Source organism: Hyperolius riggenbachi, chromosome 2 (assembly GCF_040937935.1).
Source record: "Hyperolius riggenbachi isolate aHypRig1 chromosome 2, aHypRig1.pri, whole genome shotgun sequence".
NCBI lineage: Eukaryota > Metazoa > Chordata > Amphibia > Anura > Hyperoliidae > Hyperolius > Hyperolius riggenbachi.
Window position 1 is genome coordinate 325,501,895 of NC_090647.1, and position 22,301 is coordinate 325,524,195.

Here is a 22,301-nt window from a genome sequence, read left to right on the forward strand (position 1 = left end):
ATACTATAGTAAGCTTTTCCTTAGAGTGGCTTTGAGAAGTAGCCATTGGCATAGTGATCCATGTGACTGGGATATGACAGGAGTTTGGGGAATGCAGCCAGCATGACGGTTAGGCTATGTTTCCACTGTAGTGTGAAATTTTCGAGTCAAAAAAATCGTATAGGATTTTTATGATTAGTGAAAATTTGTGTGTAAATTTGTACACGTTTTTATGCAAATTTTTCAGACGCGAAAATTCGCATTAGTCAAATATAACAATCTGCCTAGTAACAGCTTAGTCATGACTGCTGTAACCATGGATTTAATGCAAATTTTCGCACAAATAACGCAAAAATTTGCAGTGCAATGCATTGCCTATGCAAAGCATTTTACATAAATCGTACGTGAAGTTCGAAAAAATGATGCAGGACCTCAGATTTTTTTCACGTGTACGAACACGTACAGAGATTCGCATTGGATGGAAACGGCCCCATTCACTAGCATTAGTTGCCAAGTCAATGCAAATTTTCTATGCAAAAAATCTTTAACAAAATACACAAGTGGAAACCTAGCCTCAGGCTTCTTCTATAACATGCCACGCCTTTTCAGTGTATCGAGATGGTTACTAAGTGGCATGGTGGCAGTAGCAAAGTATGACTGGAAGCACAGGGATTTCTATGGACAGCTGCTCAGAGAAACATGTTTGTTGGTGCCCAGCCCAGCTCTGAGCACATGGATAGTTTAACTCCCCATGTGTTCTGTATGGCTATGGTCGTTAGCAGGGGTCACTCAGAAAACTGGGAAAGTGTCTCTGAGATCACTACAAGGCCAAGTGCTGAGCAGTAAAGGTTTTCTCCTATACAACTCAACATCCTATAGATCCTGTGAGAAGAATGTTAATTTTGTACCATATGTTTTAATGTTTATGCCCCTGGTTGTGATGAGCTAAAATGCAAATATTCTTTTTCCAATCATTTTTTCAAAAATAATGTAACCTTTGAGTGACAATGCCATTGAAAATCATTTTGTAATAAGTTTATGATTTTTCGCACTAAAAATAAACAGTTTCACACTTTTTGTGAATTTGCACAAATTAATTTCCTTTGACCATCCTGTGAAAATACAATGGGCTCGATTCACAAAGCGGTGTTAACCCAGTTAGCACTCCTAAAAGACTTTAGGCGTGATAACCATTGCACCACGCTGGTGAAAAGCCAGTTTGGGCGTGATAAGTTTAGGCGTGATAAGTTTAGGCGTGATAAGTTTAGATAAGTTTAGATTGCGCGCAAAGTCCTGCACGCAAAGCAGTGCCATTAAACTCTATGCGAAGTGCACCAGACTTTGCTAGCGCAAAACTTTTGATCAGCTGTGCACTACGGTGCTAACCAAGTCGGTGCTATAGTTATCACGCCTAAACTTATCATGCCTAAACTTATCACGCCTAAACTTATCACACCTAAACTTATCACGCCTAAACTGAGTTTAGGCGTGATAAAGGGCATTTCACCAGCGTGCTAACTTAGCACCGCTTTGTGAATCAAGCCCATTGTATTTTCATGAATACTTTCTCAAAATTGGAAAAAGCACTTTCAATGCAAAATGACTTTCGATGCAAAAATTAATAGGCTACTGCCTGACAAACAGTAATACTATGAGATATAATATCTTCATAACCTTGCATATATTAATAGGAATTATCGCATGCAGTTGGGGTCACCTTGCAATTTTGTAATTGTAGGATGGACTGAGTCGAAAAGATTCCGGATATAACTTACACCAGCATCAAGGGGACAAACAGCACGGCACCGAGAAGTCTGGATTCCTGTACAAGAAGAGTGAAGGGTGGGGCCTGCTTACTGTCTATACACTGCATTTCTAATGAAAGAAGAAGTCACATCTACATAATAGGTTAGGTGTCTGTGCTGCCCTGTCCATGTATCAGAATGATATAAGCCACACCCACACTTTAATGATTTGTCACCTGAAATGATCTTTAGGGATCGCTTAAAGTGGCACTTTTGGAATGATCGCTGTGCCGAAATGCTGTTCAGCTCTGTGTGGAGGGGGGAGACGTGTAAAGGGCACCACAGGCGCATTGATGCACAGGTGCATTAAATATCTGGGAATGGGAGAAGCCAATAATATCAAGGGGCACCTGTACACATAATGCCATCAGCTGAGTGAAATCCATAGTGTAGCTTTATAGCAGCTCAGAGATAGCACAACAGAGAGAAGTGAAGCTTGGCTTGTATGCACTGCTAATACCTGATGTAGACTGAGCTGTAAGAGTTTCAAAGTAGTAATTTTAGTCATATTGTTGCATATACCTCACAACATAACACGGCAGCAAACAAGTCTAATTTGAAGAAAAAAGAAATAATCTCTCTGGAATCACTGCAGTACATATGAAACCTGTGAGTAATTATTATTATTATTATTTATTGTATTTATAAAGCGCCAACATATTACGCAGCGCTGGACATTAATTTAGGTTACAGACAATATTTAGGGGTGACATACAGCAATATGACAATACAGGAATACAAGTAAACCAGATCACGCAGCACAGTATGAGTATGAGTACAGTTTCCAGGCCAGTAGCCTCACCATTAGTATAGGAGATAGTGGATAGGCAGGGTCTCTGTAATAAGAAATGGGGTTAATTGCCCTTAAGGAGGTGCTAGAAAGCTGTGACTATGTAACTTTTACAGCATCCATTTACATATTTAGTAGTGATGCATTGTGGGAGACCACAGTCACTCCCTTAACCTCCCTGGCGGTAAGCCCGACCTAGGTTCGGGCTAGCCGCCGGAGAGGATCGCATGGCCCCCTGAGGATTTTTTTCAAATAAAAATTGTTTTAAATGCCTAAGCTAGCACTTCGCTAGGTAAATCCTCCCCCCAAGTGCCTCCGCTCTCCCCCCGATCACCGCATTCATACCCACCCCCCAGGGATCCCGCGACGGCGCAGCCTCCCAATCAGCTCCAGGCTTCGCTATGGGGAGGATCGGGACTGCACATTAAGTCATGACGTCGATGACGTCATGTCCGATCATCGTCATAGCGACGACTGAAGCTAAACAGTAAAGCTGTGGCCCTTGCGGGATCGCAGACGGGCAAATATTCCTGGCGGTGACCAGGAGGATCAGAGGGGTGCCGGAGGACCCGGGGGAAATACTTAGCTAGCAAAGTGCTAGCTTAACCTCCTTAGCAGTAACCCCGTGGTGGACACAGGGTAAGTCGCCGCGGAGGATTCCTCAGGCCCTGCTGGGCCGATTTGCATAATTTTTTTTTCAAACACGCAGCTAGCACTTTGCTAGCTGTGTGTTTGTTGCGATCGCCGCCGATGCGCCGCTACCCGCCGCGATACAGGGCCCACCCCCTCCCCCCCCCCGCATACCCCTTGCGCAGCCTGGCCAATCGCCGCCAGGCTGCGCTATGGGGTGGAACGGGATTCCCTGTGATGTCACGACGTCGGCGCCGACACTCCGTTCGTCGCCCATGGCGACAGGGGAAGCCCTCAAGGAAATCCCGTTCAGAATGGGATTTCCTTATGGGCAAGCGGCGCCGGCGAAGCGAATCGGTTAGTACGGGGGGACGCCGCGGAGAGGGGGGAAGCATGTAGCTAGCGCTAGGCTAGCTACATGCTAAAAAAAAAAAAGGTGAAAAAAGACCTCCCGCGGCCGTGCAGCCGCACTTATCATACCGCCAGGGATTTTAAAGAGAGTCTGAAGCCACATCAAAAATGGCCCTTCAGCCCACATTGTTCCCTATTTACTAACTAAACTAAACTTTTTGCAGAGCTCTAATATATGTTTGTAGCAATTTTCAATGAAATCAAAGCTTAAGCTTTCTACATGGCACAGTATTGTAGATATTACATATACGTGTATGTTGAACCATGTCTTTTTCATTGAAGCATCCTACTAAGGTCATTGCTCTTCAGCCCATTGTTCTCTGTATACCTTTACCTGGTGCTCCTCCCCTAACCCTGCCACACCTGCAAGTTCCAGAGCTTTTCAATCATTTTGCAGCCTATTTTACAAAATATCACCATTTGAAAGACTTTAACCATTGTTAATATTGTGACTGCTATAAGCTGTGCTAACTACTTTAGTTCTGCTACCAGTCAGGGGACCCAACTTCAACTATGTTCAAAACCTGTTTACTACATCAGTGATGTCAGGATATGGAGCTCCTAAAAAGTCACATATAATATTTTTAATAAAGATATTATATCAAAATAAAAATTAACAAAATCTGATTCATAAAATAAATGTATTTAAAAATGTGCAAAACAAGATGACAATAGCAGCTCCCAATTCCATACTGACAAGTTCAGCTTAATAAACAAAATGTGTATATTAGCTAAAGATGTAATGCTGTTAAATATAGCATGTCTGGTCTTTGCAGGTGGTGTATGTAATACTTCTTTCAAGTTACACTACCGTAACTGTTCTCCCTTGCTTTCCTATGTAACTTTCATATTGCGTTGCTTCTGCAAGTGTTTTGGGAAGTTTCTGATGACCACCTTACTCTGTATCAATAATTATAGCATCCGGAAAGTCTGGCAAAAAAGGAAGTGTGGAGTAAAATATGGATATCTCACTATATCTCACAGCACAGTAAGTGATCAGCATGTTGCTGTTTAGAATGCTGTTTTATAGTCAACATTGTTTAATAAATATGTTGCATATGGATGAATTTTGCATTGTGTGAAACAAACTGTGAAATTAGCTAATTGGATTCTATCATCCTAATGTGTGAGTTATAAAGTTAATTGGGACTGGCTAAGCAAACATTATATGGAAATAAAAACCCACATGGTGTTCATGCTTATAATTACATATCCTTTACCTACTTATTAAAAGATAAAAAAATACATATTTAGTCTTAACTAAGCACTGGTGAAGAATTTGCATGGACCCACCATAGCAGTGCACAACTAAAAATGGTGTCCGTGCACTAAGCAGGCATAATTTGTTAAAGGCAACTAAGCACCTGTAACTAAGGGAGGTTTGTAATAGACTGTGCAGTTGGGGGGGGGTTGCAGGGGTTAGGGTGATTGTCATTACTTAGCTATGGGGTATTTTTCCTCTGACCCCTCCACCCCCTCCGTATGAGATTTGCTATCTTTCCCAGGAGAAACCGCAGCTGCGACACATTTTGAAGTCTTCTGCAAAGTTGCATTCCCATGACGGACAACATCCTCTGGCATGAATTGTGGTGGTTGCAGGCACGCAACTTTGCTGGCAACGTCAAAATGTGGCACAGCTGCAAGCTGCGGTCTTTCCTGGGGAAGATGGCAGATCCCATATGGATGGGGAAAGGGTGGAAGGGAGCAGCACCTTGTAGCTAAGTAATGACAATCACCTGTCCCCCAATACTACCAGCCTCCCTTATGGGAGGTTCATTTTATATGTTTTCAGTTACAGTTGCTCAGTTGCCTCTAAGGTTAAGTTTGCTCCAAAACCGGAAAAAATGGCATAGAAACCCTTACGGAAAAATGACGCTGCCATAAATGTCTATTGTAAAAGTCGTGGCTACGGCAAAGGGAGAACATTTGGGCATATAGCGGTGCCCCCTAGCAGGCGCCTCCTGGGGACAAAATGTACCTTCTGTGCCGCAAACCACAGCTTTTAAAATGGCCACAATAGGCGGCAAGGAATTAATAGAATGTACATTTTAGCACCATGAGTTGCCTGATTAGAGGCACCCAAAATGCTTATTGCTGCATTGCATATTACATAGGTTTAAGCACCACCGGTACACATTACCAATATTTTGCTGTTGGAATCCAGCAGTAGAATATCGCTGCATGTAGTGATATTCTGCTAGTGGTGATCCCCTCCACCCTTTTTTTCAGGTGTCTTTTTTTATGTATACCTTTGCTCACCCTAGTCTTCTCTAGCCTTCAATGACAGGCCGTAATGGTGAACAAACAGGGCTCGTGTTTGATGCTCCCATTGCTTATGTTTCTGTTTCCAGGTAATGTGTTTATTGTGAAACTCTATGATTAAATGTCTTCCATGCATTTTACAGTTTCACAATAATCAAACTATTTGGCTTGAGGCTAGACAGGATGAATATAATTGATCCCAGAGCAGCGTGTGACTGTGACATATATAGTAAGCTGGCTACACAAAGTGTGACAGGAGCCTGACTCCTGATTGGTACACCCCAGTCAAGACGCCAGTTGGGGAGTATTGATTAACGCAGCACACACGTTTCCTATTTTTTATCATATTTCAAAATCGATCAGTTCCAAGGCTATGCATGGTTCTACATAGTTAAGCATTAAAGTGTAACATTTTATATAGTTACTGTTGTTATTTGTATTATTTTGGATTTATATAGTGCGACCATCTTCTGTGGTACTGTAGCGTTACACATAGTCAGCAGGCTTATCTGATACTACTTAAAAGAAATGTTAATCCTGCTCACTCAGAAACCTTGGAAATCAGAGGAAGGCAAAACACAAAAGTAAAGTTCAAATTGCTTTAAAAGGGGGGGTACAGAATTTTTTCTGACACCTAATGGCGATCAGATAAAACGATTGGATCAGCTTTCTGCTATTAATTATTGGAAATGTAGCTGTTGTGTGATGCTTTACTAAACAATATGCTGCACCGCTCAATACAAGGATTGCCACTATCTTTTTCACTCTGTTACTCCCATTAGGATTAGGTGCTATTCCACATAAAAGAGAACCTGCCAGTTTATTTGGGCAACTTCATGGAAGAGCAGATTCTGCAGTCTCAGATGTCATCTTTTGTGGAACTATCTTTAAATAAACAGAATATAGAAAACCGTATTGTGCTTCATTACATTTCAGGCACTTGTGTGCTGCATGTTTGTGTTTAATGTTTGTATTGGTATTGATGCACGATTTACATGCAGTGTTATTTCACCTTATTTTTAGATTAACCGTCCTCCAGCAAAAATCAAATTACTAACTTGCCAGGTGCGGCCGAATCTGGAAGACAAGCGCAGCTTCTATTTAATCACACGTGAGTTGTGAAGAGACAGATTGTCCGCACAGACATGTGTAGGCTTGTAGTTAAGCTAAACATTTGTGCTTCAGCTAAAAAGAAATCATTTTCCCTTTACAGTCAGTAGAAAGATATGTAAGTTGTTTATCATTCAAAGCTCAGTTCCTCTTTCATTTTTTTTCTCTGTCCTCCTACCCTATCCTTTTCCCTAACCTAAAGACTCACAATCTTCCTAATACTGCTCACAAGACTCACAATCTCCTGATACTGCTTGACACTCACTTATCTGAGTCCATTTTGATAAGCAGACTAACCTAATAACATCAATCCTATAGGGAACAACAGGAGAGGGGTTGAGATGTTTTCTGGCCCTTTCCACCACGGATGCTGCATACCACAAACCCCAAGGTTTCATCCCACTCTGCTGCTGCCCTATCACGTTACCACGCAATGTAGGTAGATATGCCTCCTCCCATTGGCTAGGATGTGAGTGGGTGATTAGTGGCTACAGTAACGCCACACCTGACAGAGACAAGAGGATACGTGGTACATGTCCCTCCTAGAATACACTGTGGGACATTGCAAAGACGTGTTGTCCATCTTCAGGGAGACAATGAGATGCATTTGTGAGATGTTGTGGGAGCTCCTGGGGAATTTAGTGAGTTTTGGAGTATTTTTGAGGGTGAGGGTGTGTTTCTTAATATTAATTCCTCACCCAGTCACATTCAGCTATCTTACTGTAAAGCTTTGTACCTGTGCTAGAGACAAATAATCCATGGCTGGTCATTAGGTGTTAAGAGTTATTATTCTTATTGATTTTTATTGAAAAACAGTCCAGCAACAAATCCAGTGACGGTTCTCAGGCTCAACAAGGTGCTGTACAGAATGTGGAGTGTGCGCCCGATGGCTACTATGATCCAGAATATTTCAACTGTTAAAAATTGGCATCTATACATACCACTGGAAAGCATCATCTGAGCACTTTAGTTCTCATCAGAAGAGCAGCATCTTCCCTCATCCTCCTTGTCACAGGAGCCCTAGTGGTCAGACCGCGAAATGCCTTCCAAACGGTGCCAGCGCACGGATCGTGCAAACTCTGGTCGCAGTCAATGCGTAGGAACCGTTGGGAATTGGCCGCAGACAAACCAGAAGGGAGCCTGTGGGTTACACACTAGTTCAGGGTATAACTGCCACCACCTCTGTTACCATGGGACAGAGGAGCCCGCTGACTGTCTGAACTTAGATCTACAAATAAAAACGGTTAAAACACGCTGTCTTCTGTCTAGCTAGCAACAATACAATAGTAGCATCTCTTCAGAAGTCTGGTTCAGTTTGTGCGGCTGCGAAGCAGGGTAGTGGAACAGTGAATGACTTGGATAAAGTCGTTTATTCACGGCAATATAAATAATTAATATATACAGACAATTATTAAAATCAACAATTATTAAAACAGTAATAGTCAGTATGAAAAATAAAAGAAAGGGAGAAAAAATACTTAGTTTCATGGAAAATGTCCTTTTGTGGGAAAATCATCAAGTCCTTGGTTTCAAGTTCCGCAAAGTTCTTTGTTTCAGCTAAGTTCAAGCAAAATGGCCACCACTTGTTCCTCACGGTGGCCGTGTGTTCATGAAGGTGGAAAAATGGAGGAATGAGGGCCTGCCTGCCAGCCATGTACTTTTGATGAATCTGGTTTGGGGGTGTGGCAATGCCGGCCCCCTCTGAGTCACCCTCCAATGACAGTTCATTCCCTCTGAGAGATTTTAGGTTTTAAACTTACAAACTGCCATACCTCACAAATGATACACGTTATATTTAGGGGGATAACAGATTCATACTTGTCTGAAAATACAGATTAATATGACATCAGACGTGGCTAGGGCAGCGGGTTCAGTTCTTGAGAAGGGTCATACCTCAATAACCAGACGGACTATCACAATTAATTTCATATCAGCACGATGGCCAGATTTTACCAAACAAGACGATATGAATTTTATAGCTGTGCGAGGTATGGTTGCCATATAATCGTCAAGAAACCATACCCCACATGCATTCATATCTGGCCTGGTCGGAGCCGCTTCGGCTGGCTTTCTATGGCCCCCCTGTGGAGATTAGCTTCCTGAACTCAAGGGTTTGTTCCTGCTCATTAGCATATCAAAAGAGCCATCCTGCAGTTAAGCTGATGTCTTCTCTCTGCTGAGAAAAGACAGATGCTCCTACACAATCAATCCAGATTCTATCGATCTGAAGCGCAATCGATGCAGAGAGTCGAGTGCGATCGCTTTTTCTTCACGGGCGGTTCCAGGACGCGTCTGCGGCCCCGCAACCGTCCGTGACACTCCTTCTTCTAACCTATAGTGTATGCATAGCAGAGTATATGGAGAGTGGCAGATTCTTTAGCTAGAAAGTGGTCAGATCATGACTGATCGCAGTGTAAGGCCTGCATGCAGCTTCTGAGGAGTTCCTCCACTAACTTTTTGAAGAGAGATGGAATTAAGGTGAGAAAGACATTTACCTAGTACTGAGTTCACAATTATTTAATGAATCTCAGTTAGGTCAATTAGACAATTTTCATGCGTGTTACTGTCATAGAGAAGCTTAATGCCTAATTAAACTGATTAATTGTTGGTGCCATCTGGCATGAAGGGAATTCTGGGCCTTCTTGCTTGTCTGACACCCCTGTACCAAGGCTGCAACCTTTCAAATGTTATCCGCAAAATAAAGTTCTGTTGTACTAAACCTATAATAAAGTTTGTTGGAGAACATCAGTATATCTTTCTTTCCGGGCACTAAGAATATATTTTGGCACAACCTCAAAATATACTGAATCTAATAGAGAACTTATGTTTATATTTTGCTACCAATGCTGCTCCAGTAACAGTGCATAGTCTACAATCTGCTCTTCCATTGACTCGGGGGGGTTAATGAATGTTGGTTGCCTACAAGGGTCAATAACAGTACTTAGAATACTGGCCTCTTTGATAATTGCAAGAATTTCATTTCAGATATTAGTAACAGGACTGTCAGGCAGCATGTACTGCTTTACAAAAAACAGGGCTCTGTTCTGCTAAATCTACACTCCACTTTGCTTATGGCACATTCTGCCATGGCTGTAATGTCATTACATTGCAGATCACACAGCAGCTGTTCAGGGACCCAGCAGCGAATGGCTTGTGCAATGATTTATCCAGGCAGCTACAGCTTTTGGCATGTAGTCTTTCCAATATATTTGTTTTATTTATGCAATATGTTTATTTTTAAAAATACATTTTAGAAGATTTTTATTCAGCAGTATCTGAAATACTACAAATAACTATTCTATTTTCTGAGCCTAACTTACTCTAAGTAAAAAAAAAAAGTCTCACTTTATGCTGTAATAAACAAGACTTTACTATTCTTACTTGGTTACTGATACCAGACCCAAGTAGCATGTCCATACGGTTACCAAATCGACTCCTCAAAAAAACAAAATGAACCCCAGATGGGGAATTTCCTTGTCCCATATAGGCCACAGTGTGGGTCACATAAGCTCCCCAAAATCATATAGGGCCCACATGGTCTGCACCCCCCCTTCCCTAAAAAACAAAACAAATACGGCCGATTGGGTTATTTCTGAGTCCCACAAAGCTCATACTGTAAGATGAGCCTTAATTAAATGCGGCAACCTATATATGTAAAAATCTGAAATTTATCTATGAACCACAGGATGAGGAAAAGTATGGTAGCTACACCAAGAAAATAATAACAATTCCAGCCAAATAATCCAACAGTTTATAAAATACCATATATACTCGAGTATAAGTCTAGAAATTTAGGTCTGATTCACTTCATAAAAGCATAGGGGTCGACTTATACGCGAGTCACGTGCTACACTTAGAACACTGAGTTATGTGTGCACTAATTGTGACATTCCCATTTGCAGCAATTTACCCAGAGGAAAGTGATACTTTGAGGAAAGGAAATGCCAAGAAGACACAGGTCTGAAAGTGCTGGCCACAATTACCAAAGAAAGGGGCAGGGGAAAATACTTGGCTGCATAAAAGGGAGTGAATAATTGCTGCACTTGAGGGCCTGGAGGAGGTATTGGCTGCACTTAAGGGACAGTAGGAGTTAATGGATGCAATACTGTATGCAGTGCAGTTATTAACCCCTCCTGAGCCCCAAGTGCAGCCATTAACTTTGCTGGGTAGACTTATACTTGAGTCAATAACAAATTCCAGCTTAAGAGGGTTAAATATTGGAGTCGACTTACACACGAGGTCGACTTGTATTCGAGTATATATGGTAAACTTTTTAATACAATGATTGATAGAGCTTAAAATCAGAAATCAGACCAACAAATCCAAAAAGAACAGCATATTATAATAGTTAACTACAGTGAACAATTACTGCACTCTTTATTGCTCTTTGGTTTTTCTTACCTTAGCCACCTTGCAACACACCTTGTACACCTAAGAGTATATGCCCAAGTAGCCCCCAGTAGTGTACCTAAGATTGTTTTCTCTAGGGGCACTTAGCACCTCACATTTATGCATCTTGTTACTTACTTTGTTATTCTATGCAGGCAGAGAAAAGGATGAGAAATGCTGGCACTGCTGTAAACTGCTTGTTTATTCATAACACATGGTGCAATATCATGGATTCAATTGTATGCCTCCGTAGAAGCGCATCTGCGCAAAACGGCTGTAAGGCTCTCATCCCCCAGCACCCACCGCACAGCTTTACCAGCAAACCGGTATGTTATGTCTCAATATGCATACAATTGAATCCATGATATTGCACCATGTGTTATGAATAAACAAGCAGTTTACAGCAGTGCCGGCATTTCTCATCCTTTTCTCTGCCTGCATATGATGTCTATCTGAGCCTGAGCACGCTGGTCTATCTGCATCGCACCGGATACCTGGTCTGCACCCCTGCAACCCTCCCTGAACCCCTAGCTGCAGTGCCAGCACCTTTCTATCCTACCTTCCTTTGTTACTTTGTTATTCTGCCTAAATAGGTACTGTGAGATTATTATTATTATTATTATTATTATTATTATTTAGTATTTATATAGCACCAACATCTTCCGCAGCAATTTACAGCATATTTTCTTGTCACTTAACTGTCCCTCAGAGGGGCTCATAATCTAATCTCTACCATAGTCATATGTCTATGGATGTACTGTGTAGTGTATGTTTCACAGTCTAGGGAGAATTAGGGGGGAAGCCAATTAACTTATTTGTATGGGGTTTTTTTGTTGTTGGAATGTGGGAGGAAACTGGAGGAAACCCATGTAGACACACTCAGAATGCTCCCGGTGATGTGGACACATTCTCGCGGGGCGGGCCTGTGCATGCGCAGAAGATACCAACCATGCAATTGGGGGCCAGTGATCCTTCACAGGCTGTCAGCAGGATGTAGGAGAAGACCAGAGCTAAAGCGAGGGACGCAAATGATTTCTAGGGGCTGGAAGAAGCCCAGGTAAATAAAGCTATGTTTAATTTTTCACCTCGGAAATCCTTCTGGCAGTGCTGCTGCCGCAGATTTGTTGCACCTATTTTGGGGGCAGGGCCCTGTGGTGCCTATGGCACGAGCCGTGCCTGCACCCTTGTAGGTATGCCACTGGCAGCCAGGCTCCGAGTTAAGTATCTTTTTTTGTGTTTTCTCTCCTCACAGGTTTAATTTCTAACAGTCACATTCATTCCAGTGTCGTACAAACAATGTGGTAACAGATACTGTATGTGTGGTAAATATTGGCTTACTGCATTATCATGCTATGTTGCCCTAAGGCAGCATTTAGGCCTATGTACAGCATACAGAAAGTTACAAGAAGTTAGGAAGTGAATAGAAGTAACTAGAAGAGTAACTAGAAGTAATTTCCCCGAGACCGTCCGTTCCTTATAAACAGCCAGTCAAAGGTTAACGTTGACATCACCCGGCAGGGATGGACCAGTCACCCATCGCATCCCAAGCCTGAAATTGTCTGATAAGAACATGTGATAGATGACACTGCCAGCGCCTGCTCAGATGGGAAAAGCCAAATATGGCTTTTCCTCCCATAATGAGGTAATATGTACCAAGACCATTGTTTATAGGGGCACTATGGCTAATTTCTTTGTTTTTTTGTCACTATAATATTAATATTTGTATGTGTACCATACTTAGGAACATTTATTGTGGCAGATTACATTTTTTTTACACAGCCAATTACTTTTACAGCTTTAGAGTCACGTCGGCAGATTTACCTTATTGACGCGACTCAGGCTAATCCATGTTGTAGTAGGAGGCATCTTTTTATGTTGTTGGAGCGTAATCCATGCGGCTGCCACAATACATGTTCCTAAGTATGGTACACATACAAATATTAATATTATATTGACAAAAAAAACAAAGAAATTAGCCATAGTGCCCCTTTAATGTACTGTTAGAATGTTTTCATAACACTTGCTCCTGTTTTCGCACTGTAGCCAGCCCGTCTGGCATATGAGCTGGTATCGCTCCTACGGCCTTGTGGAAGATACACAAAATGTTCTACTGACAATTGTGCTTCTAGAAATGCCTCTATTTTTCTCCAAGAGAACTTGTCTTTAAAGAAAAACTCTGTATAGAAAGTCTCTGACCAAACCATGGTTCACTAACACTCGGGATTATCGGCTGCAAGAATCTGATCCATTAGATCTCTTTCTACAGCAAGTCATGTGTTGGGGTAGGAGCTAGGGGACAGCACTGATTCTCATAGGAGAGTGACAGAAGTCTAGCAGTTTGCCTTATTTCATTTCATTGTGATCTTCTTCATAAATAAATGAATGAGAAGGATATGTTCCATCACTTGTGTTTACCCTTTCAGATATCAGGACATACCACTTTCAGGCTGAGGATGAATCTGAGGCATTTGTGTGAGTATTCAGGGTTAGGCTTTGCCCTTCTATTGTCTGCTTTCATTTTGTGCTCCATTGTACCTCATTCATTAAATAGTAAAGTCATTTTTCCAATTTCATGTTTTGTGAAGGTGGATATCTGTGCTGCAGAATAGCAAAGATGAATCCCTGAATGCAGCTTTTGGAGGAGATGGAGGCTCTAGTGACACGTCCCAGCAGCTCACAAAGCAGGTCATCAATGAGATCAGATCTTTAGCAGGAAACCAAGTGTGCTGTGACTGTGGAGCCCCTGGTGAGCCATATTATTCTGTGGCATCCCTGATTGTCTCCATTTTCCAGACATGTCCTCATCTTCCTGATTTCCATATTCTGTCTTGCACATTTGTTATATCTCCAACGGCAGAAGCTGTCTTTTATAACACTTCTTAGAACTAGTTTTACGGCTCAGAATGATGGATGCTCTAATCAGGAACAGTGTCCAGCAAGGGATTATTCTAGGTGAATGTTGTTGGCTGCATCGGCAATAATATGCATGGCGTTGTTCAGTTAGAGTACATGAATGCAAATGGTAGTGGAACTTAAGAATATTTTTTTTTATAATTATTTAGTATTTACCGTATTTCGCGCCGTATAAGACGCTCCGGAATATAAGACGCACCCAGGTTTAGAGGGCAAAATCCAGGGAAAAAAAAAGATATAAACTAAACCTGGTGCGTCCATATTTCAGGAGCGTCTTGTACATGACCTCCCCCAAATGGTGTCCTCCTGTGTCCTGCTGTCTGCCCCCAGTGTCCTGCTGTCTGCCCCCATGTGTCCTGCTGTCTGACCCATGTGCCTGCCCCATGTGCCTGCTGTCTGCCCCCATGTGCCTGCTGTCTGCCCCCATGTGCCTGCTGTCTGCCCCCATGTGCCTGCCCCCCATGTGTCTGCCACCAGGTTTCTGTCCCCCATGTGTCTGCCCCCAGGTTTCTGTCCCCCATGTGTCTGCCCCCAGCTGTCTGACCCCATGTGTCTGCCCCCAGGTTTCTGTCCCCATGTGTCTGCCCCCAGGTTTCTGTCCCCAGGTGTCTGCCCCCAGGTGTCTGTCCCCATGTGTCTGCCCCCATGTGTCTGCCCCCAGGTTTCTGTCCCCAGCTGTCTGCCCCCATGTGTCTGCCCCCAGGTTTCTGGCCCCCATGTGTCTGCCCCCAGGTTTCTGGCCCCCATGTGTCTGCCCCCAGGTTTCTGGCCCCCATGTGTCTGCCCCCAGGTTTCTGGCCCCCATGTGTCTGCCCCCAGGTTTCTGGCCCCCAGGTTTCTGTCCCCATGTGTCTGCCCCCAGGTTTCTGTCCCCAGGGGTCTGCCCCCAGGTGTCTGTCCCCAGGTGTCTGCCCCCAGGTTTCTGTCCCCATGTGTCTGCCCCTATGTGTCTGCCCCCAGGTTTCTGTCCCCAGCTGTCTGCCCCCATGTGTCTGCCCCCAGGTTTCTGGCCCCCATGTGTCTGCCCCCAGGTTTCTGGCCCCCATGTGTCTGCCCCCAGGTTTCTGGCCCCCATGTGTCTGCCCCCAGGTTTCTGGCCCCCATGTGTCTGCCCCCAGGTTTCTGGCCCCCATGTGTCTGCCCCCAGGTTTCTGGCCCCCATGTGTCTGCCCCCATGTGTCTGCCCCCAGGTTTCTGGCCCCCGTGTGTCTGCCCCCAGGTTTCTGGCCCTCATGTGTGTCTGCCCCCGTGTGTGATCGCCGGGTCCCCCCTGCTTGCCCCCCTCCTCGTGTCCTGTCTGTGTGTTCTCGCCGGGTCCCTTTCTAATTGAGAAGAGGCAGCTGCTTACCTCCTCCATCTTGCCCGCGGCGATTGAAGACATCCGGCTTCTGTCGGGCGGCTTCCTCTAGTGCCGGCTTGTAATGACGCGTCATCGATGACGCGTCATTACAAGCCAGCACTAGAGGAAGCCGCCCACAGGAGCCGGATGTCTTCAATCGCCGCGGGCAAGATGGAGGAGGTAAGCAGCTGCCACTTCTCAATTAGGGGGGCCCGAGCGCACACGTTGGGGACACGAGGAGGGGGGCAAGCAAGGAGGGGGAGGAGAGGCCACAGCAGGACGCACAGGCAGGGAATCCCCGACGGCGGGTCGCGGTTCGTATCGGCGGGTGTTCGTAAGTCGGGGATTCCCTGCCTTTGCCGTATAAGACGCAGGGACTTTTTCTCCCCATTTTTTGGGGAGAAAAAGTGCGTCTTATACGGCGAAAAGTACGGTACATAACGCTCACATCTACTGTGTTGAATGAGACGGAAGTCGGGACGATTAGCGATTCTGTATCGTTCCGCAAAGTAGCGCAAAATGACATTTTTTCTTTTTTTTTTTTAAATCAGCCTTTATTAAAGCAAATATATAAAACAACAGTGTTATAAGGAATAACAAAAGTTTACAGCAGCAACAGATGTACAAAACAAGGGTAAGATTGGTACAGATGACTTGACATGAAGCATATAAAACAGAGTAGAGGCTCTTTAATTCACAGACAGCCATTAGAACTTTAGAGAGAATAGAACAATCCACGACAAGTACCTTTGGATTCAGTGAACACCACCACAGCAACTCAACTGCTTGCCATAAATAGTCTATCAATAATGAGTGCGCGGTCGGGAAGACCAGGAGTGTCTAGCCAGGGAGCCCACACTTTTTCGAATTTATGGGGTGCTCCTCTATGCTGATAAATCAACTTTTGTAGTTTTAAATATGAATTGAGTTGCGTTATCCATAAAGATGTAGATGGAGGGGCTGGGTTAATCCAAGCAGAGAGAATGAGTTTCCTGGCCTGAAATAGCATTCTATGTAGCATAATTTGAGCTGGTTCAGGGATATTGACCCCTGTAAATAGCCCCAATATACAAAACTGGGACATTTTTTCTTTTTAGTGAAGGCATGTGTGTTTGATTAACTTGTTCAAACAGAATTCCTTGCTGGCCAGTGACTGGTTAATTAGCCAAGGGGTGTGAAACCTAGCCAGAATCAGGGTGTAATATGTCAAAGGTTATTCTGGCTGGTCACACTCAGATGCTAATTGAGCACCAAAATTTCTTTTCATCACAGGAAAGGCTAAGGCAGCTTTCCCAGCGGGAGTCCAGCCGAAGCGGCACCACTGTGGAACAGGTTTAAATGCATATGGTTTTTAATTTCGGTCTGTTAAATGAAAACCGTGTATAGCACAGCTATGAAATTAATATAGTCTTGTTCGTTAAAATCTGCCCAATGTGCTGATATAAAAATCATAACCATAACCCGTCCGGCTATTGGTGTACGACCCCTCTCGGAGACAGGAGAGCCTAACGCACTCATGCAAGATGTCATATTAATCAGTATTTTGTGACAAGTAGGAATCTGCTATCCACCTACATATGACATGTATAGTTTATGAGTTACAGGGTTTTACAATTTAAGCTCAAAATACTCCTAGGAGGAGGTGGACTGTCATTGGTGGGTAATTCCGAGGGGGCAGGCGTTTCCACACCCCCAAACCAGCTTCATCAAAAGCACATTGCCAGCAGGCGGACTTCAGTCCTCCAAATCCCATCTTCACGAGAGCCTGCTGCTGCTAACCAGAGGACCATGTGGTTAGCGGCCATCTTGGAACTGTAACATCTGCTTGGATTACAAAATATACCTAAAGGCTTATGATTCTGAAACCAAGACTTTGCATTTATTTTCCCAGAAGGAAATATACCCACACAGACTGCATTTCGGCTAAGTAAACCTTTCACAATTATACCCTTTTATTTTAACCACATAACGACCGCCTACAGCCGATGGGCGGCGGCAAAGGCTGGGCCTAAACGACCGCAATACGCCCATCGGCGGCGGGTCGTTATGTGGCTGCTGGCCGGGGATCGTGCGCTCTTATGCGCACGCATCCTCCGGAAATAGGTTCCGCCCACCTGCGACCGTAACCCGCGGGCCAATCGGAAGCGCCGGCGGGTTGTTAACCCGACAATCGCTGCATAGGAATCGTATAATACGCTTTGTAATGTATACAAAGCGTATTATACAGGCTGCCTCCTGCCCTGGTGGTCCCAGTGATCGAGGGACCACCAGGGCAGGCTGCAGCCACCCTAATGTGCACACAAGCACACTGATCTGCCCCCCCCCTGCCCTCTGATCGCCCACAGCACTCCTCAGACCCCCCCCTGCCCACCCCCCAGACCCATGTTTGCACCTAATTACCCATCAATCACTCCCTGTCACTATCTGTCAACACTATTGTTTAGGTCACGTCCTAAACTCCCCCCTGGGGGCTCCTGATCACCCCACCCTCAGACCCTCCCCAGACCCCCCCCCCCCTGTGTACTGTATACATCTATCCTCGCCACTAATCACCCGTCAATCACCCCCTGTCACTAACACTGCCCCCTGGGCGCTCCTGATCACCCCCCCCACCCTCAGATCCTCCCCAGAGCCCCCCCCCCGTGCTGTATACATCTATTCTTCCCACTAAACACCTGTCAATCACCCCCTGTCACTAACACTGCCCCCTGGGGGCTCCTGATCACCCCCCCCCCACATCCTCAGATCCTCCCTAGACCCCCCCCCCCCCCGTGTACTGTATACATGTATTCTGTCCACTAAACACTTGTCAATCACCCATCAATCACCCCCTGTCACTAACACTGCCCCCTGGGGGCTCCTGATCATCCCCCCACACCCTCATATCCTCCCCAGACCCCCCCCCCCCCTGTGTACTGTATACATGTATTCTCCCCACTAATCACCCATCAATTCACCCATCAATCACCCCCTGTCACTAACACTGCCCCCTGGGGGCTCCTTATCACCCCCCCCCTCAGATCCTCCCCAGACCCCCCCCCCCCGTGTACTGTATACATCTATTCTCCCCACTAATCACCTGTCAATCACCCATCAATCACCTGTAAATCACCCATCAATCACCCCCTGTCACTAACACTGCCCCCTGGGGGCTCCTGATCACACCCTCAGATCCTCCCCAGACCCCCCCCCCCCTGTGTACTGTATACATCTATTATCCCCACTAATCACCTGTCAATCACTCATCAATCACCCCCTGTCACTAACACTGCCCCCTGGGCACACCCTCAGATCACTGCCCCCCCACACCCTCAGGTCCTCCCCAGACCCCCCCCCTGTGTACTGTATACATCTATTCTCCCCACTAATCACCTGTCAATCTCCCATCAATCACCCCCTGTCACTAACACTGCCCCCTGGGGGCTCCTGATCACCCTCCACACCCTCAGATCTTCCCCAGACCCCCCCCCCTGTGTACTGTATACATCTATTCTCCCCACTAATCACCTGTCAATCACCCATCAATCACCCCCTGACACTAACACTGCCCCCTGGTCCCCTGGGGGCTCCTGATCTCCCCCCCCCACACCCTCAGATCCTCCCCAGACCCCCCCCGCCCCCCGTGTACTGTATACATCTATTCTCCCCACTAATCTCCTGTCAGTCACGCTTATATCACCCCCGTCACTAACACTGCCCCCTGGGAGCTCCTGAACGCCCACCCACACCCTCAGATCCTCCCCAGACCCCCCCCCCCCCCCCTGTGTACTGTATACATCTATCCTCCCCTGTAATCACCTCCCAATCACCCGTCAATCACCCCCTGTCACTGCCACCCATCAGATCAGACCCTAACCTGCCTCTTACGGGCATCTGATCACCCGCCCGCACCCTCAGATCGCCCGCAGACCCACCCTCAGATCACCTCCACATTGTTTACATCTGTTCTGCCATCTTATCACCCACTGATCACTCATCAATCACCCCCTGTCACCACCTGTCACTGCTACTCATCAGATCATACCCCTATCTGTCATCAAAATTTGCAGATGCTTATACCCCTGAACAGTCATTTTGAGACATTTGGTTTCCAGACTACTCCTCACAGTTTTGGGCCCCTAAAATGCCAGGGCAGTATAGGAACCCCACAAGTGACCCCATTTTCGAAAAAAGCCACCCCAAGGTATTCCGTTAGGTGTATGACGAGTTCATAGAAGATTTTATTTTTTGTCAAAAGTTAGTGGAAATTGTTTTTTATTTTTTTTTCACAAAGTGTCATTTTCCACTAACTTGTGACAAAAAATGAAATCTTCTATGAACTCACCATACACCTAACGGAATACCTTGGGGTGTCTTCTTTCTAAAATGGGGTCACTTGTGGGGTTCCTATTAGAGTTGGGCCGAACCTCCGATTTTAGGTTCGCGAACCCTGTTCGCGAACTTCCGCAAAAGGTTCGGTTCGCGAAAAAGTTCGCGAACTGCAATAGACTTCAATGGGGAGGCGAACTTTCAAAGTTTTAAAACATTCTATCAGCTGGAAAAATGATAGAAAACATGTTTCAAAAGCTCTAATACCTGGAGCCACACCTAATTGAGTGAAATACACATCATTGCTGGAGGACCCACCCACCCTCCCTCCCTCCTTCCTTCCTTCCTTCCTTCCTTCCTTCCTTCTCCTCCAAGCAAGGTCCTTTATACCATTTGCCTACCTACACTAATTAGTTATGGGACAGCTGCTACACACTCTGCTAGGGAGATTTTATCCTCCCTCCTCCCCTTCTACCCTTCTACCTATTCCCTCCTACCGGAGGGAGGAGGGTCTCTTCTGCCAGGGAATTATACTATTTTAAAAACCAGTATACATCATACCATAGCTGGGAATACATACATGAGTATACATCATACCATAGCTGGGGATACATACATACATGAGTATACATCATACCATAGCTGGGAATCGAACCCAGATCTCACTGTGTGGTGGGCACATCACCCTAAGCACTGTACCACTACAGAAGTAAGTGAAGCTTGCCTAAAATTTAACATTTATGCTCAATGCAATAGAACCATTAGGTTGCTTAAAGGAGAACTGTAGTGAGAGGTATATGGAGGCTGCCATATTGATTTCCTTTAAGCTATACCAGTTGCCTGGCAGCCCTGCTGATCTATTTGGCTGCAGTAGTGTGAATCACACCAGAAACAAGCATGCAGCTAATCTTGTCAGATCTTACAAAAATGTCAAACACCAGATCATACCATAGCTGGGAATCGAACCCAGATCTCACTGTGTGGTGGGCACGTCACCCTAAGCACTGTACCACTACAGAAGTAAGTGAAGCTTGCCTAAAATTTAACATTTATGCTCAATGCAATAGAACCATTAGGTTGCTTAAAGGAGAACTGTAGTGAAAGGTATATGGAGGCTACCATATTGATTTCCTTTTAACCACTTGAGGACCCACCCTTTACCCCCCCTTAAGGACCAGCGCTGTCTTAGCTGATCTGTGCTGGGTGGGCTCTGCAGCCCCCAGCACAGATCAGCGTGCAGGCAGAGCGACCAGATCGCCCCCCTTTTTTCCCCACTAGGGGGATGATGTGCTGGGGGGTCTGATCGCTCCTGCCTGCCGGGTGTTGCGGGGGGGGGGGGGCACCTCAAAGCCCCCCTCCGCGGCGAAATCCTCCCCCTCCCTCTCCTACCTGGCCCCCCCTGGAGATCCGGGCAGCACAGGACGCTATCCGTCCTGTGCAGCCAGTGACAGGCTGTCTCCTGTCACATGGCGGCGATCCCCGGCCGCTGATTGGCCGGGGATCGCCGATCTGCCTTACGTCGCTGCTGCGCAGCAGCGCCGTACAATGTAAACAAAGCGGATTATTTCCGCTTGTGTTTACATTTAGCCTGCGAGCCGCCATCGGCGGCCCGCAGGCTATTCACGGAGCCCCCCGCCGTGAATTGACAGGAAGCAGCCGCTCGCACGAGCGGCTGCTTCCTGATTAATCAGCCTGCAGCTGGCGACGCAATACTGCGTCGCTGGTCCTGCAGCTGCCACTTTGCCGACGCACGGTATAAGCGTGCGGTCGGCAAGTGGTTAAGCAATACCAGTTACCTGGCTATCCTGCAGATCCTCTGCCTCCAATACTTTTAGCCCTAGACCCTGAACAAGCATGCAGCAGATCTGGTGTTTGACATTTTTGTAAGATCTGACAAGATTAGCTGCATGCTTGTTTCTGGTGTGATTCACACTACAGTGGCTGGATAGTGTACTGGTTAAGGGCTATGCCTTTGACATGGGAGACCAGGGTTTGAATCCTGGCTACGTCAAGTACCTATTCAGTAAGGAGTTCAAGGCAAGACTCCCTAACACTGCAGGGTGGCCTCTTGAGCACGTCCCTGTGGCTGCAGCTCTTGAGCGCTTTGAGTCTGACAGGAGAAAAGCGCTATACAAATGTTTGGATTATTATTACTGCAGCCAAATAGATCAGCAGGGCTGCCAGGCAACTGGTATAGCTTAAAAGGAAATCAATATGGCAGCCTCCATATACCTCTCACTACAGTTCTCCTTTAAGCAACCTAATGGTTCTATTGCATTGAGCATAAATGTTAAATTTTAGGCAAGCTTCACTTACTTCTGTAGTGGTACAGTGCTTAGGGTGATGTGCCCACCACACAGTGAGA

General features: G+C 45.5%; 1 protein-coding gene across 1 annotated transcript in view; it reads left to right on the top strand.

Annotated features, from left to right (window-relative positions):
- LOC137546608 (arf-GAP with SH3 domain, ANK repeat and PH domain-containing protein 3-like) overlaps positions 1-22,301 on the top strand; it is a 110,558-nt gene that overhangs the window by 54,442 nt on the left and 33,815 nt on the right. Inside the window, exons 10-14 of the mRNA XM_068269269.1 lie at positions 1,718-1,821; positions 4,534-4,603; positions 6,901-6,988; positions 13,800-13,848; positions 13,962-14,122. Of these exons, the coding sequence (XP_068125370.1) occupies positions 1,718-1,821; positions 4,534-4,603; positions 6,901-6,988; positions 13,800-13,848; positions 13,962-14,122 (472 nt within the window). The remainder of the gene's footprint in view (positions 1-1,717; positions 1,822-4,533; positions 4,604-6,900; positions 6,989-13,799; positions 13,849-13,961; positions 14,123-22,301) is intronic.